The following is a 16,328-nucleotide window of genomic DNA, read 5'->3' as shown; positions in this document are numbered from 1 at the left end:
TAAATGTACGCTAAAGGTCAATTATTATCAATAAATAAAAGAATAAAATGGGGCCTCAAACCTTCACGAATAGCGGTGCAAGGTGCGCCTTCTTCATGTTCTAGTCGTATTTCCTTCAAGGCCACCAGATTGTCTGTCAGTCGACTCTTCCCTTTGAACACAGTAGCATACGTGCCCTGAAATAAGGGTGAAGAAGTTACAGCTAAAAAACAGGAACATTGCACTGATGAACTTGACACTAAAATATTATTTGTATCAGCATAAATTAATGCAAAAAAGGTGTCATGTTCATGTTTAGAGATATAGCATGTGCAAATATTTGAATAAATATTAAATAATTAATATTACTTGGATTTTTTTAATGTCCCTATGGTAATTCTTGGTTTGGTACTCACTCATTTCTTAATACATATGCAAAGGTAAGAAATTTTTACTGTGCTTGTTTGCAATATGCTTAATGTAAAATGCAGTAATATGCCTCCATTACCAGACACACAAAAAACACAAATTCTGCAATACCCTTTCTGAGGAACGGCAGTGAATACCCAGTATTACAAATAGCCGCGACTCATTTAGCCTTAGTTCTACCTTGGTCTTTATATGCCAACAGAGATAGCAGTTTGGGTCTACAAAAGGCACTCATTCTGTCAGGGAGTGGCATGCCCTATTATTTGGACATTAATATTTGTCCACTTCATGTGTTTCAATCTCCCGCTGTAACCTTCCTAAAACACTTAACGCTTAGTTCTACATTATTCATTTTTGATTTTTTTTCCAGCTGGTAAAAGTCCCACCATTTCCTTAATTGTTTACAAATTCCCTGATCTTCTATGCAGAAGTTCGTTTATTTTGATCGAATTAATTTTCTACAATGTATGTCAACCCCCTGCTATAAACATTCCCCATCGGAAGGCCAATACACGTATTCTTATTTCTCTGCAAAACATTAGACCGTGCTAAAACTAGATCCAGATCTCTAATTACAACTAATTTCCAGTAAATCTGTCAACTCCTATCAAGTGAGAAATTGCAGATCTAACCCTATACTTATTGAAGAAACTTCTCTTATACGATTTTTTTTATGCACATAATAGATTTACGACCAATCACTGATTCCATAAATAGTGGCCTTTACAGCTCCTGTGAGAGTACTTGGCTTGGGGTGACAAGATTTATTTCTTATGAATGGACAAGAACCCAATTTTTATATTTGTGTGAATGCAGAGAAAAAGCTGAGTGGGCAATTTAATCACATCAAAAGAAACATTATGGAATTAAGGAAAATAAAATAAAATCTTATTGAGTTTTTTTTTTTAATTAAGTTGTCTATTTATCTGTTGAAACAAATCTGGACCATTTTGGACTGTTTTGAATTTGTATGCCCATCAGGATGCTGTGAAAGTTTATTCACATTGGGATCACAAATCAAGCTTTTATGTCCACTTTGCATTCTCTTTCTCATGAAATAGGGGCAATAACATTCATTGCCATCTTATTATCTGGCATATATAATCCAGAAGTTTTATGATATTTTGGGCCATACACAAACTTGGCATGTTTGGTCAAGGCTGCATGAAAAGTGAAGCCTCTATCACTTCTAGCTAACAAAATGCATGACTAAAAGTGAGGAAGGTTGAAAAAGCCTGAAAAAAAACCTGGGGGCCAGGGGGCTGGAAGGCCCCCGGTCAGCTCCAGGGCGATGCCCTGGTCGGGGGCCCAGGGGGCTGGAAGGCCCCCGGTCAGCTCCAGGGCGATGCCCTGGTTGGGGGCCAGGGGGCTGGAAGGCCCCCGGTCAGCTCCAGGGCGATGCCCTGGTCGGGGGGCCAGGGGGCTGGAAGGCCCCCGGTCAGCTCCAGGGCGATGCCCTGGTTGGGGGCCAGGGGGCTGGAAGGCCCCCGGTCAGCTCCAGGGCGATGCCCTGGTTGGGGGCCAGGGGGCTGGAAGGCCCCCGGTCAGCTCCAGGGCGATGCCCTGGTTGGGGGCCAGGGGGCTGGAAGGCCCCCGGTCAGCTCCAGGGCGATGCCCTGGTCGGGGGGCCGAAAGCCCCCGGAAGCTCCTTGAAAATAGCATTTTAGATGGCCAAGGAATGCACTATCCTGGCTTTAAATTTGGAACAAAAAACAAGTCCAGAAATTAATATTAGAATTTAGAATGAGTGAGAAAAAAATCATATCTTATACACCATATTGCATTTTATACAGCTGCAGACCATTTTTTGTTTTTGTCTTCATAAGCTTCAAAGCTTACCTTTTACCAAAAACAAATATTTTAAGGTAAAAATTCAAAGAATTCAAATCAGAACCAATTGATGGAAACTGTACACATATCACTATATCTATTTATAAAAACACAATGATATTGTTTGGTGAAGACACACATCACTTTATGGATTGTTGGAACACATTTCACTATACACTATAAACACACCCTGGTGATAGAAACTTGATTGATAATTAATTATGGAAAACATATATCACTACAATGACACTTAATAGCAGCGCTTATGTTAGCTTTTATAAGTTGGAAGTCCTGACTTCCAAGTCTAAAATTTTGGACGTCCCAGACATACATTTTGAAGTCCTAATTTTACTTCAATAGTTTAATATAGGTACAGGTTCCAACTCTATCCATTACCCGATAATTCAGTATTATTACGATTTCTATTTTCAAAACCAAAATTGACGTCTGCCATTTTACGCAGGTGAATATAAAAATTGAATTGTAGGATGGGGGAATTCCCATTGAACATGCGTTACTCACGTGACGCGATTTGAGCGCATAGAGCACTGTTCATATTTAGTAATGACGACAAATCAACGACTGAATTTCAAATGTTACATGTTCCTCCTTTCAGAAAAGTTTGCCTAAGTGAAAGCGAATTTCGGAGAATAAAAACGCGTCTTTCTTTAAATTTCACAGAGTACACTTCATTCCGAATCGCAATATAACTTGTCAGGTCATTCATGCACGTAGACCAATATATATGCATAGTTTGGCAATCTCAAAACACGTTATTTAACTATTTATTGCATTATGTGATACGGCCATTGATATAACAAATACATTATTCAATTTTAGTATTTTCAAATGCGTAAAATTAAACGTGTTATCTGAAATAATTTCCAGATTTTATTATTCACGGAAAGTTAAGAAAATTCTAGCAACAAATAAACATTTCTCGTGTACTTCGTGTACAAAAGGAAATCCTGCGAAAATTAGACTTCATGTACAACATCACGTCATTCTTCCTCGGGGAAAGCGTGGACTTAACCATGTTATTGCTGAATAAAAACTTCGTAGCGCAGGGGTCGCTAATATTGATGTATACAGCTTCACGTGGGGTCGGCGTGTATTCGGCTGCCTGAGCCCTGATTGGCAGATGCGCTTACCAAGAAGAATTTGATTGACAGCTGGAAAAATCAATATTGGCCACTCGCTGAGAATTTCATTGAAAACAGTACCTCTTAGGTGGAGTTAACGGTCTGAATAACCCGATTTACTGTTGACATTTGTACGTGCTGTGTATTAGTAAATAGAGTACATGCGGATTATCGGACGTCCAAGGGACTTCCACCATTTGTATAATGGACGTACGGGTGCAAGTGAAGAGTTTATTATCACTTATCTGTTAAACTGGCCCCTTTAGTGGCCATGGCTATCGATTCCAGTTCGCGCACGTGTTATACATGTAGATACTAGATACGCTCTCTTTAAAAATTCTTTAGATCTCGGTTTTGATTGAAAATATTCGCGGACCACCTACCCCCCCCCCTAAACTTTCTCATCGATTCTGGACGTATTGAGAGATCGGCCTCCAGAGCTTTAAAAAAGCCGGAACTTCTCGAAAAAAACTGAACACTTTTAGCCATGAAATTGCTGACAACACACAGGCAATGGAGGACAGATGACAGACACCACTCGTATGATCCTCTTTACCAAAAGCTCACCAAGCACTTCATGCCTATCTGGCCTTACAACAACAACAACAAAAACAAGTATTTACCTCTCCGAGCTTATCTAGTTTTGTATAGGACTCTATCTTTCCAAATCCAATTTCCGACTGAAAAAGACATGTAGATAACGATAACTCCTTATAGTTATACTATAACATTGAAGAGTGAAATCAGATGATGCAGGCATATTTTTTTACTGCAAATGTTGTGGTCCTCTTAATAGACATTGTTTGCCATGTTTCATCACCGTAACCAGGTTCATACAAATAGGGGTAGAATTCTGAAAAAATGTAACTCTCTGAAAATTAAAAGACATTAATAAAAAGGAAAATCTGCGTGTGCCAAAAATCAGTCGCTAAAAATAATTATCTCAGTTAAAAAAAGGGTGTATGAAAAGTTAGATTGTCAGATATTTTAGAGTTATCACGGTAATAATATATTGTTGAGGATTCGATGATTTTTACTTAAATTCCTTTATCCTATCTGTCAAAAGGGGCAGCATTTGCATGCAAATGGTTAAAAGTAAAGATTCTGGCAAAATTACTCAAATCAGGTTTTCAAAATAATACAAAACTCCTAGTTTTGCTCTAATTCATGTTGTACAAATTATACAAAACTCCTAGTTTTGCTCTAGTTCATGTTGCACAAATTATACAAAACTCCTAGTTTTGCTCTAGTTCATGTTGCACAAATTATACAAAACTCCTAGTTGAGCTCTAGTTCATGTTGCACAAATTATACAAAACTCCTAGTTTTGCTCTAGTTCATGTTGCACAAATTATACAAAACTCCTAGTTTTGCTCTAGTTAATTTTGCACAAATTATACAAAACTCCTAGTTTTGCTCTAATTCATGTTGCACAAAACTTATGGGCCTCAAACACACAGTAATGCCTACCAAAGATTTTCTCCGTGACCGTCTGCTAAGCTGTCCTTCTGGGGTGAGACTCTGCCTGGACAGGAAGTGACTTGGAATCCGGATATCTGCTGGCAACGAGAGACGCTTTGTCACCTCCTGAAGCAATACAATCTGAGTCTCATTCCAACAAATTACAGTACGGGATAGTTTAGCCCCTTAGCACCTCAGTTTTCTATTCTACAGAAACAGCATATTACATATCCTTATATAAGCTATGCATTTTGCTCTAGGGACAACCAATAGAAAGGTACTGAAAGTGGAAATACAATTTGTGGATGAAATAGCTACATGTGTATAATAGATAGGGACATTCCTTCATTTCAGGTAGAAAATAATCAAAACCACTGACAATTTAGTATAAAATAACTTATTAACCAAGACTAGGAATGCATTTGTACATTCAAGATTAATTTATATAGTATTAAACATGTAAATATGTTCACTAAAGTATATGTTTCATTATTAACATGAATATTGACATTTAAAAAATAAATCCTGGTTATAGGAACTTACAACGCCATTAAATATCTGTTTTATTTCATTTTAAAGATCTGTACTTTTTTATATTCTTGTTCTACTTCACATTTCTCATTTTGTGAAACAGAATTAGTAACATTCGAGCAATCAAATTCCTCATTTTTTCTTTCAAACTGATCCACGCTGACAGCCCTAAATATCTCTGCAATTCACAAACAATTATTCCTCAGGGCATACTAAACATTCTTTAGAAACATTTTCTGTGGCAAATTCTACATTTGTGTTATCAATTCAAAATAAGAATGGGAAAATGTTCTTCATTTTGAGAGGAACAACTGATCAGAAGAACTGTCAATACTGAGAATATTTAATAAATGCTTCTAAAGTTAATTGGATTAAAAAACAAGCGATGTGTTTGTGTAACACAATGTCCCCTTATATTTGACCTTTGACCTTGAATGATGACCTTGATATTTCACCACTCAAAATGTGCAGCTCCATGAGATACACATGCATGCCAAATATCAAGTTGCTATCTTGAATATTGAAAAAGTTATTGCAAATGTTAAAGTTGGAGCAAACAGACCAACAGACCAACGTACAGACCAACAGATAGGGCAAAAACAATATGTCCTCCACTACAGTGGGTGGGGGACATAAAAAAAACAAGAGCTGTCACCATAGGATGACTTATGCCCCCTATAAACGCTTGATAGAAGTTATGAGCTTTTTTCGAAACCTAAACACAGATTTCGAAACCTAAACGCGGACCCTAAATTCAAGGTTAAGGTCACAGGGGTAAAAATGTTTGTGCGTATGGAAAGGCCTTGTCCATATACACATGCATACCAAATATAAAGGTTAAATCTCAAGGGACATAGAAGTTATGAGCATTTTTCGAAACCTTAGCGCAGATTTCAAAACCTAAACGCGGACCCAAGTTCAAGGTCAAGGGCACAGGGGTAAAAAAATGTGTGCATATGTAAAGGCCTTGCCCATATACACATGCATACCAAATATGAAGGTTATATCTCAAGGGACATAGAAGTTATGAGCATTTTTCGAAACCTAAATGCAGATTTCGAAACCTAAACGCGGACCCTAAGTTCAAGGTCAAGGTCACAGGGGTAAAAAAAATTGTGGGTATGGAAAGGCCTTGTCCACATACACATGCATACCAAATATAAAGGTTATATCTCAAGGGACATTGAAGTTATGAGCATTTTTCGAAACCTAAACGCAAAGTGTGACGGAAAGACAGACAGACAGTCCGATCACTATATGCCGCCTATTCTTCGAAAAGGGGGCATAAAAATCCGAATATTTAATACATTTTATCTCCATAGACTTTATCACACTACAGTTAAGGTCATTCATAGTTAAATCACTATTACACAGGATTTCAATAAATAATGCATCTATTTTTATGACTACTGTCATATTTGTTGTTAAAAAACAACTATAACAGACAGAAAATATAATCAGACTTTTTACTAGCCATAAAACCATCAGAGACGCAAATATTTTATTTGTATCTGACTTCTACTGATGAAGACATTGGCAAAAACATGTTTAGTTGTTTCTGCATAGCAGTTAAACTCAGACTTTGACCTTACTCAAGAGCCCCGGATGGAATGTTTGAGGATTATCCGCCAGTAGACCCGAATTCCTGACATTGTATTGGCTCATTCCATTATGGCTAGCTATCTTTATTGAGATTAATGGAAAACCTATCATTAAAAAGACAAGCTCAATTGTGAATTAAATGAAGGTTATTATAAGATTTAAATGAAGTTATTTACAATTTTCCATTTTACTTAAGGAGAAGCCAAGGTTTTGAAGGCTGATTTGATCTTACCAACGGAAATGTATAACTACTCTAATGCCTTCAGCAGATACAGGGGTTTTTCTGCCTATTATGGGAAAAGGAGTCTGACCAAATTGGGAATTTTTTTTCGACAAAATTTTCCATTTTGGGAATTTTTGCTCCGATGAAACAGCTCATTTTGGGAAAACATTGTGAATTTATCATGCTTAAATAAGTCAGTGGTTTAACAAATAAACTTGTTTAAGTTGTTATTTCCTCTTTTTTATATAAACACATGCAATATTTGGCATGTTTAATGTTTATTCAAGTACTGCAATTTTGTCTTTCAGTTTTAGTTACACTCTGAGATAAGAACTGTACAGTAAAAAACTTATAGAAGACATTTTTGACCAAAACAAACGCTGGTTAGTCACACAATTTAAAGCATAATTTTTCTCTGCTTTCTGTTTTTGAAAGCATCACACAGCTCCTCCAATGTTTTGTCATTCAGGTCTAGACTTTCAATGCAGGTACAAAGTGTAAGCATCAGATGAGTAAGTTTGGTTTGTGTGGTAATGAGGAGCACAGCAGGTTAATAATAATCTAATAATCATAAGTCATGAAACACTTTTTTTCTCATAATCTAATAATTATAAGTCATAAGACACTTCTTTCTAAAAAAAAAAATAATAATAATTTTTTTTTTTTTTTGGAAATTGGGATTTTTTTTATAATTTTGGTTTGGGATCAGGTCCGTTTGCTTTGGGAATGCCTCCGTTTTCCGGAGGCGCAGAGAGTGCTGAAAACCCCCTGAGATACATGTAGTGATGTTCACTTTATTTAACTATTTTGTGTGCATTATTATTACTACAGCAGCAAAAAGTACTTTTTTAAAGATACATCTTGCAAAACATTCAAATCAACAAAAATGATGTTTTTCTGTGATGCAATTTTTTTTGTCAAAAGTAAGACTCTATTTGTAACATACATAATAACTCTAAAACCAAACCTTACCAACGAAGTCTGCTGCTTATAATAACTCATTGCGTTTCTTTAATCTCACACAGGAATCAAATGTCGACCCTTAAAACTCAAACGATGGTCGAATTCGCCCCTTTAAACTCACAAGTTTCACTCAACGTTCATGGGCCACTATTAATTTTATGCACAATATTAAAATTTCAATTTTCCCAGTGTCAATTTTGAACGTTTATTTTCCTTTTGATACCTTTGTTTTATTTCATGCCGTTTAATTTCAAAATGCCTTCAATGCTGGATACTTTTGTTGTTTCGTATTTAATTTGATAATTCCTTTCAACAGTTCTCTTGATTTTATTTCCTTAAAAGAAATTGTGTTTTCATTGCAAGGGTAAATCAAGATTCATGGGAAAGATAATTAATTAACTTTTCATAAAACAGCAACAATAAGGAATGAAATGCCTGTCAGACAAAACAGCTAAATATTATTTTCATGGCTCTTCAATGTTTAATTTTAGCACATCTTTTTCAGCTTTTGATGGCACTTATCATAAAAATGTCCACACTTCATAACATGAAAAATATATATGACAGTGTCATCTTTTGCCATATATTTACTTAATGACAATTAGATTATTTATTTTTTTAAATAAACACTGCTCTATTCTAATGTCACAATTCTTTTTTGATCTGAAAACTCTAAATTTTCTCAGAAATATTGCTTTGTTTAGCACAGTTTACTTCATATATCTTCACATGATTTCACAACATGATATTAACGTTATATAATGATCCACTAAAATTCATATATCACAAACACTTTTTCCAAAAGGTAATTTGATCACTACTCTTTAAGCTTTTAAATAGTTTCATATTCAACTAACCACTTTATTTCATCCCACTGTAATGTTCATACACAGAACCTTTTGTTTTTCAATCAAAGTGCTCCCTGAAATGTCTAAGCCCTCATAACAAAGCAAGAAAAAACATTCACAAAGCAAAAAAATGTGTCCATAAGTAAATGCAGAATCCCTGTTTGGCCAATGCAAATAAATTAAATGCCACGAATGCAGAAACTGCACAACTCTCACAGCCATATGTCTCAGACTCAGGCTATTGGTTAATCTGTCAAGCCCATTTTCTGCCAATACCAAGAAAAGACGACTATTTATGCCAATACCAGGAAAATAGTGCCTCTGTCACTAATACTGTGACCATTTGATTAACACCCTTTAAGAAACAATTGCGTTTCAAGCTAGCAATGTTTTGTTGTTGCTTAATGCAAATGTGACATGAACATGATTGTATTGAATTATATTGATTCTAATGGTCAAGTCGAAGAGCTTTACCATCAAATACAAATCAGGTATGTAATATTGGTAAATATCCTAATCCTCCCCCATCCCATGCAAGATTCATGAAACCAAGAGATGTGTTTGTCAGAAACACAATGCCCCCTATAACGCCGCTTTGAAATAAAATTTCAATATATCATTTGACAAGTTTAGAAATTATCTCCCTTTTAAAGTTTATTACTTCCCTTGGATGGATTTTTTACTTTTGACCATGAAGGATAACCTTTACCTTTCACCACTCAAAAGGTGCAGCTCCATGAGAAACACATGCATGCCAAATATCAAGTTGCTATCTTCAATATTGCAAAAGTTATGACCAATGTTAAAGTTTTCGGACGGACGGACAGACACCATATATTTGAACTTTGACAGACTGACTGACAGACAGTTCAAAAACTATATGCCACACTTTGGGGGAATAAAAATTATGGTCCTTTGAGACACATGTAATGATTCGCACATACCCAGAGACCGTTTAGGGTGGGGGGTAAAATGTGCAAGTAAATATTTTCTCTTGATATACAATACAATATAGATTTTCCCCCTTTAGCTTATACATGTCTCATAAGTAGAGTTTCAATAAAGAGTTTATTACTTATTGTGAAAAATTAAACACTGGAACAACATATCGTTATTTTATCTGATCAATCGTCTGATTAATAGCATAAACACTGTTAAAGGGGACTTATTTACAATTTGGCAAAATGACAGTTGAACAAGAGCTGTCACCATAGGATGACACATGCCCATTATAAACGCTTTGATAGAAGTTATGAGCATTTTTCGAAACCTAAACGCAGATTTCGAAACCTAAACGCGGACCCTAAATTCAAGGTTAAGGTCACAGGGGTAAAAATGTTGTGCGTATGGAAAGGCCTTGTCCATATACACATGCATACCAAATATAAAGGTTAAATCTCAAGGGACATAGAAGTTATGAGCATTTTTTGAAACCTAAACGCAAAGCGTGGCGGAAAGACAGACAGACAGTCCGATCACAATATGCCCTCCTTTGGGGCAAAAAATGTATATTCTTGGGTTGGGCGTGGGGAATGGTTTGGGTGGAGTCCATTGTGGTATGTCAGGTAAGTGTTATTTTTTCAAAGTATGAATCAAATCTGATCATAAATAAAGAAGTAATGGCAATTTCATTAAAATTTATTAATTTGACCTTGAGCATCAAGGTCATTCAAAGGTCAAGGTCAAATTCAACTTGCCAGGTACAGTACCCTCATGATAGTAAGAAAGTATTTGAGGTCTGAAAGCAATAGCCTTGATACAATAGAAGTAAAGTGGATCTTAACACAAAATTTAACAAAATATTCAAAGTTACTAAGACAAAAAGGGCCATAATTCTGTTAAAATGCCAACCTGAGTTATGCAACTTAACTTGTACAGTCCCCTTACAATAGTTAGCAAGTTTTCCAAGTCTGAAAGCAATAGCTATGATACTTTAGGAGTAAAATGGACCAAAACACAAAACGTAACCAAATGTTAAATTATCTTAGTATAAAAGGGGCAATAATTCTGTCAAAATGCCAGGCAGAGTTTCATAACTTTGCCTGCACAGTCCCCTTATGATAGTTAGTAAGTGTTGCAAGTATGAAAGCAATGGCTTTGATACTTTAGGAATAAAGTGAACCTAAACACAAAACTTAACCAAATTTTCAATTTTCTAAGTATAAAAAGGGAACATAATTCTCACAAAATGCTTGATACAGTTGTCTGCTCTTGTTTATAAATTGGGGTCATTTTGGTAAAGAAGTATGCAAAATATGAAAGCAATATGACAATGTACATAGAAACAATGGCTGTTTGTAAAACATGCATGCCCCCCATATGGGATGTCAGTTGTAGTGGCAGCCATTGTGTGAAAATGTTTTTTGTCACTGTGACCTTGACCTTTGACCTAGTGACCTGAAAATCAATAGGGGTCATCTGCCAGTCATGATCAATGTACCTATGAAATTTCATGATCCTAGGCCTAATTATTCTTGAGTTACCATCAGGAAACCATTTTACAATTTCCAGTCACTGTGACCTTGACCTTTGACCTAGTGACCTGAAAATTAATAGGGGTCATCTGCCAGTCATGATCAATGAACCTTTCAAGTTTCATGATCCTAGGTGTAAGCATTCTTGAGTTATCATCCAGAAACCATTTTACCATTTCGAGGCAATGTGACCTTGACCTTTGACCTAGTGACCTGAAAATCAATAGGGGTTATCTGCCAGTCATGATCAATGTTCCTATGAAGTTTCATGATCCTAGGTGTAAGCATTCTCGAGTAATAATCCGGAAACCATTTTACTGTTTCGAGTCACTGTGACCCTGACCTTTGACTAAGTGACATGAAAATCAGTAGGGGTCATCTGCTAGTCATGATCAATGTTCCTATGAAGTTGCATGATCCTAGGCGTAAGCATTCTCGAGTTATCATATGGAAACCATTTCACTATTTCGAGTCACTGTGACCTTGACCTTTGACCTAGTGACATGAAAATCAATAGGGGTCATCTGCCAGTCATGATCAATGTACCTGAAGTTACATGATCCTAGGCCTAAGCATTCTTGAGTTATCATCCGGAAACCATTTTACTATTTCCAGTCACTGTGACCTTGACCTTTGACCTAGTGACCTGAAAATCAATAGGGGTCATCTGACAGTCATGATCAATGTACCTATGAAGTTTCATGATCCTAGACCTAAGCGTTCTTGAGTTATCATCCCGAAACCATCTGTTGGACGGACCGACATAAGCCAAACAATATAGCCCATCTTCTTCAAAGGGGGGCATAAATATTTGAGGTGGTACGCAAACTTTAACATAGTTTATCAATAATATGCATATTCTACGTGGACAAAGGGCCATTATTCTTACACAAGAGGGCCATGATGGCCCTGAATCGCTCACCTGACTAACCAAATACAATCCCAACCCAGATTTCATCAAGATAAACATTCTGACCAAATGTCATAAAGATTAGATGAAAACTGTGACCTCTATTGTCTACACAAGGTTTTTCTATTATTTGACCTAGTGACCTAGTTTTTGACCCCAGGAGACCCAAATACAATCCCAACCCGGATTTCATCAAGATAAACATTCTGATCAAATTTTATAAAGATTGGATGAAAACTGTGACCTCTATTGTCTACACAAGGTTTTTCTATTATATTACCTAGTGACCTAGTTTTTGACCCCAGATGACCCAAATACAATCCCAACCCAGATTTCATCAAAACAAACATTCTGACCAAATTTCATAAAGATTGGATGAAAACTGTGACAAGGTTTTTTCTATTATTTGACCTAGTTACCTAGTTTTGACCTAGTTTTTGACCTAGTGACCTAGGTTTTGACCCCAGATCATCCAAATAAAATCCCAAACCAGATTTCATCAAGATAAACATTCTGACCAAATTTCATAAAGATTGGATGAAAACTGTGACCTCTTCTGTCTACACAATCAAATTGTTGACGGTTTTTTCTATTATTTGACCTAGTGACCTAGTTTTTGACCTCAGATGAGCCAAATACAATTCCAACCCAGATTTCATCAAGATAAACATTCTGACCAAATTTCATAAAGATTGGATGAAAACTGCGACTTCTATTGTCTACAAAGGTTTTTCTATTATTTGACCTCGTTTGCGACCTCGTGACCTAGTTTTTTACCCATGTTGACCCAAATACAATCCCAACCCAGATTTTATGAAGATAACATTCTGACCAAATTTCATAAAGATTGGATGAAAACTGTGACCTCTACTGTCTACACAATGTTTTTATATTACTTGACCTAGTTTTTGACCTAGTGACCTAGTTTTTGACCCCAGATGACCAAAATACAATCCCAACCCAGATTTCATCAAGATAAACATTCTGACCAAATTTCATAAAGATTGGATGAAAACTGTGAACTCTACTGTCAACACAAGGCTTTTCTATTATTAGACCTAGTTTTTGACCTAGTGACGTAGTTTTTGACCCCAGATAACCCAAATACAATCCCAACCCAGATTTCATCATGATAAACATTCTGACCAAATTTCATAAAGATTGGATGAAAACCTCGACCTCTATTGTGTACACAAGGTTTTTCTATTATTTGACCTATTATGTGACCTAGTTTTTTACCTAGTGACCTAGTTTTTGAAACCAGATGACCCAAATACAATCCCAACCCAGATTTCATCAAGATAAACATTCTGACCAAATTTCATAAAGATTGGATGAAAACCTCGACCTCTATTGTCTACAAAGTGTTTTTCTATTATTTGAGCTATTATGTGACCTAGTTTTTGACCTAGTGACCTAGTTTTTGACCCCAGATGACCCAAATACATTCCCAACCCAGATTTCATCAAGATGAACATTCTGACCAAATTTCATAAAGATTGGATGAAAACAGTGACCTCTACTGTCTACACAAACAAATTGTTGACGGACGCACGCACACACGCACGCACACACGCCGGACATCACACGGTCACATAAGCTCACCATGTCACTTTGTGACAGGTGAGCTAAAAATGCCTGATACAGTTGTCTGCTCTTGGTTATAGGTTGGGGTCATGTTGGTAAAGAAGTATGCAAAATATAAAAGCAATATGTCAAGAAGCATTGAAAATATTTGATGTGGTACGCAAACTTTAACATTCCAACGCTCACGCTCACGCCGACGCCGGGTTGAGTAGGATAGCTCCACTATATATATTTCATATATAATAGTCCAGCTAATAAATGAAAGCTTGTCAGAATAATTTTTTTTAGAGGTCACAGTGACCTTGACCTTTGACCTAGTGACCAAAAAATGGGTGTGGCGTGTAGAACTCATCAAGGTGCATCTACATATGAAGTTTCAAAGTTGTAGGTGGAAGCACTTTGATTTTAGAGCACTATGTGCAAGTTTTAGCATGATGCCGGCGGACGGAAGACGGCACAACGAGCTGGCTATGACAATGCCTCGGGTATTCTCCGAAAACACCGAGCTAATAAAATTATAGAACTTGGAAAGACTGCATAACTCCAGCAATATTAATATACAATATATATAATATATCATTTAAGCCCATGCTTTTTTCCATGCACAGATTTTTTGTACATGAATATTTGGTTTCGGCAGAGGCAAACCATGGCCCTATCTGCAATTACAAACTGTAAAATTGAATATTACCAAAGACACCAATACAAACACACAGTTTCCCCAAATTTTCTGGTTGTGAAAGTCCAAGACTCTGAAATTATTTGAGGCAAACATCATTTGCCTATAACTGTCTTACAAAAAACAACAGGGATACAAAAATCTTGCCTCACAAGTTATGAAAATCTTACCCTTGCTAATGTTTCCTGGTCGATCATGGCTCGTCCAATCAAATCGCTAGATTCTAGCAATTTGCCACACAATCTACAGGGAACATTTTTGGTCGAACAACACTTCTCTACTTCTGTTTTTAAACTGTTTATAAAATGTTTTTTTGCTGAATCTTTCATTATGAATCGTCACAAAATCTTTCTGAAACTCTGGTTCATGTTGGAGGTATCACAGTGCGAATTTCCAGTACATTTATCTTTTTTGTCCAGCTGCCTATTGCAATTTTGCAACATTATACAAGGTTTTAAAAGCATTAATTAAAAATTCAATTTAGAATACCATTTGATGATTTAAAAAAAGATATTGCATTTTAATTTAAAGCCTTTTTTTATTTAATGCTAATGATAAACATGTTCAAAACCACTTTGTTCCGAACACAAAACTGTCATGCTTTAAGTGTTGTTTTTACATACTTTAAGTAATGACAAATTATTAATTAACTTGGGCCATTCAACAGAGTCACTTTAAAACACAAGAATAATGAATAAAAACTTCAAACAACGAGAATTTTATATTGACTACTGACAGCAAACAGAAAATGTGTCCAATATTTGGTTAAAAACCATGTACTGATTCTTGAGTCCTTGATAACATATTAGGGCTTGCCTTATTCATTATACCCATCTACATTTTCATTCACACATAATCTATCATTTTTAACACTTTGCTATCTTCTTTCTTTTTTATTTCTCTGCTTTTACTGATTTAAATAATCATTTTACACATGTGTATTATTATAAAACACATCTAAATTAAAACACATTGAAATACAATTTTGATTGAAAATTGACATTTTACATGTTCATATTTTCATTTTAAACATCTTAATAATTATCATGTATCTGCATTTTAAATGTAATTTTAAACACTTAATTATAACATTGCAACTATAAATTATCATTTTATGCATCTAAATGATAATATTATACAATTATGGTTTTAAAACAAATTTTCAATTTTTATATTTTTAATTTTCAACTTTTTTACTTATCATAATTATCAAGTTTATCTTATTATTACCTGTTGGAATCCATTGTGCTCTACACGACCAACTCTTCGAGCTCTAGTTGGGTAATAATTAGGATTTTTATCCATGCTTTACCCCAATGAAAACTTTTTACAAGAATGGCCAGATGCTTTAGGGCTAAATGCATATCAAGAGCATATACGATAATATAAACAAACATTGTTTACTCTCTAAATAGATAACAGAAATTAGCCGGTGGCTTTGCAGATAAATGTTTATTCATGGAGCTTTTGAAATGCATGCTTCATTGATGGATGCTTCATTGTGTGTGGCATGATGGCCTATGGCAGTTCCTGAGAGGGTTCATCATTAACCCATTTATGCCTAGTGGACTCTCCCATCCTTCTAAATTGGGTCAATTTATTTCCAAAATTAGGGATGTCTAGTATATTTATTTCTATATATAGAATATTTCTTACAGAAATTCCTTTAA

At 35.7% G+C, this 16,328-nt stretch overlaps 1 protein-coding gene across 3 annotated transcripts in view; it reads right to left on the bottom strand.

Annotated features, from left to right (window-relative positions):
- Positions 1-16,328, bottom strand: part of LOC127881421 (cyclin-dependent kinase 17-like) — an 88,653-nt gene that overhangs the window by 11,228 nt on the left and 61,097 nt on the right. For all 3 annotated transcript variants that reach the window (XM_052429294.1, XM_052429295.1, XM_052429296.1), the window contains 3 exons: positions 4,851-4,967; positions 4,004-4,060; positions 62-176 (listed from right to left, as the gene is read on the bottom strand). In XM_052429294.1, the coding sequence (XP_052285254.1) occupies positions 62-176; positions 4,004-4,060; positions 4,851-4,967 (289 nt within the window). The remainder of the gene's footprint in view (positions 1-61; positions 177-4,003; positions 4,061-4,850; positions 4,968-16,328) is intronic.

The sequence above is a fragment of the Dreissena polymorpha genome, chromosome 5 (genome assembly GCF_020536995.1).
Source record: "Dreissena polymorpha isolate Duluth1 chromosome 5, UMN_Dpol_1.0, whole genome shotgun sequence".
NCBI lineage: Eukaryota > Metazoa > Mollusca > Bivalvia > Myida > Dreissenidae > Dreissena > Dreissena polymorpha.
The sequence above is the reverse complement of the archived record's forward strand: the minus strand, read 5'-3'. Positions and strand labels throughout refer to the sequence as shown.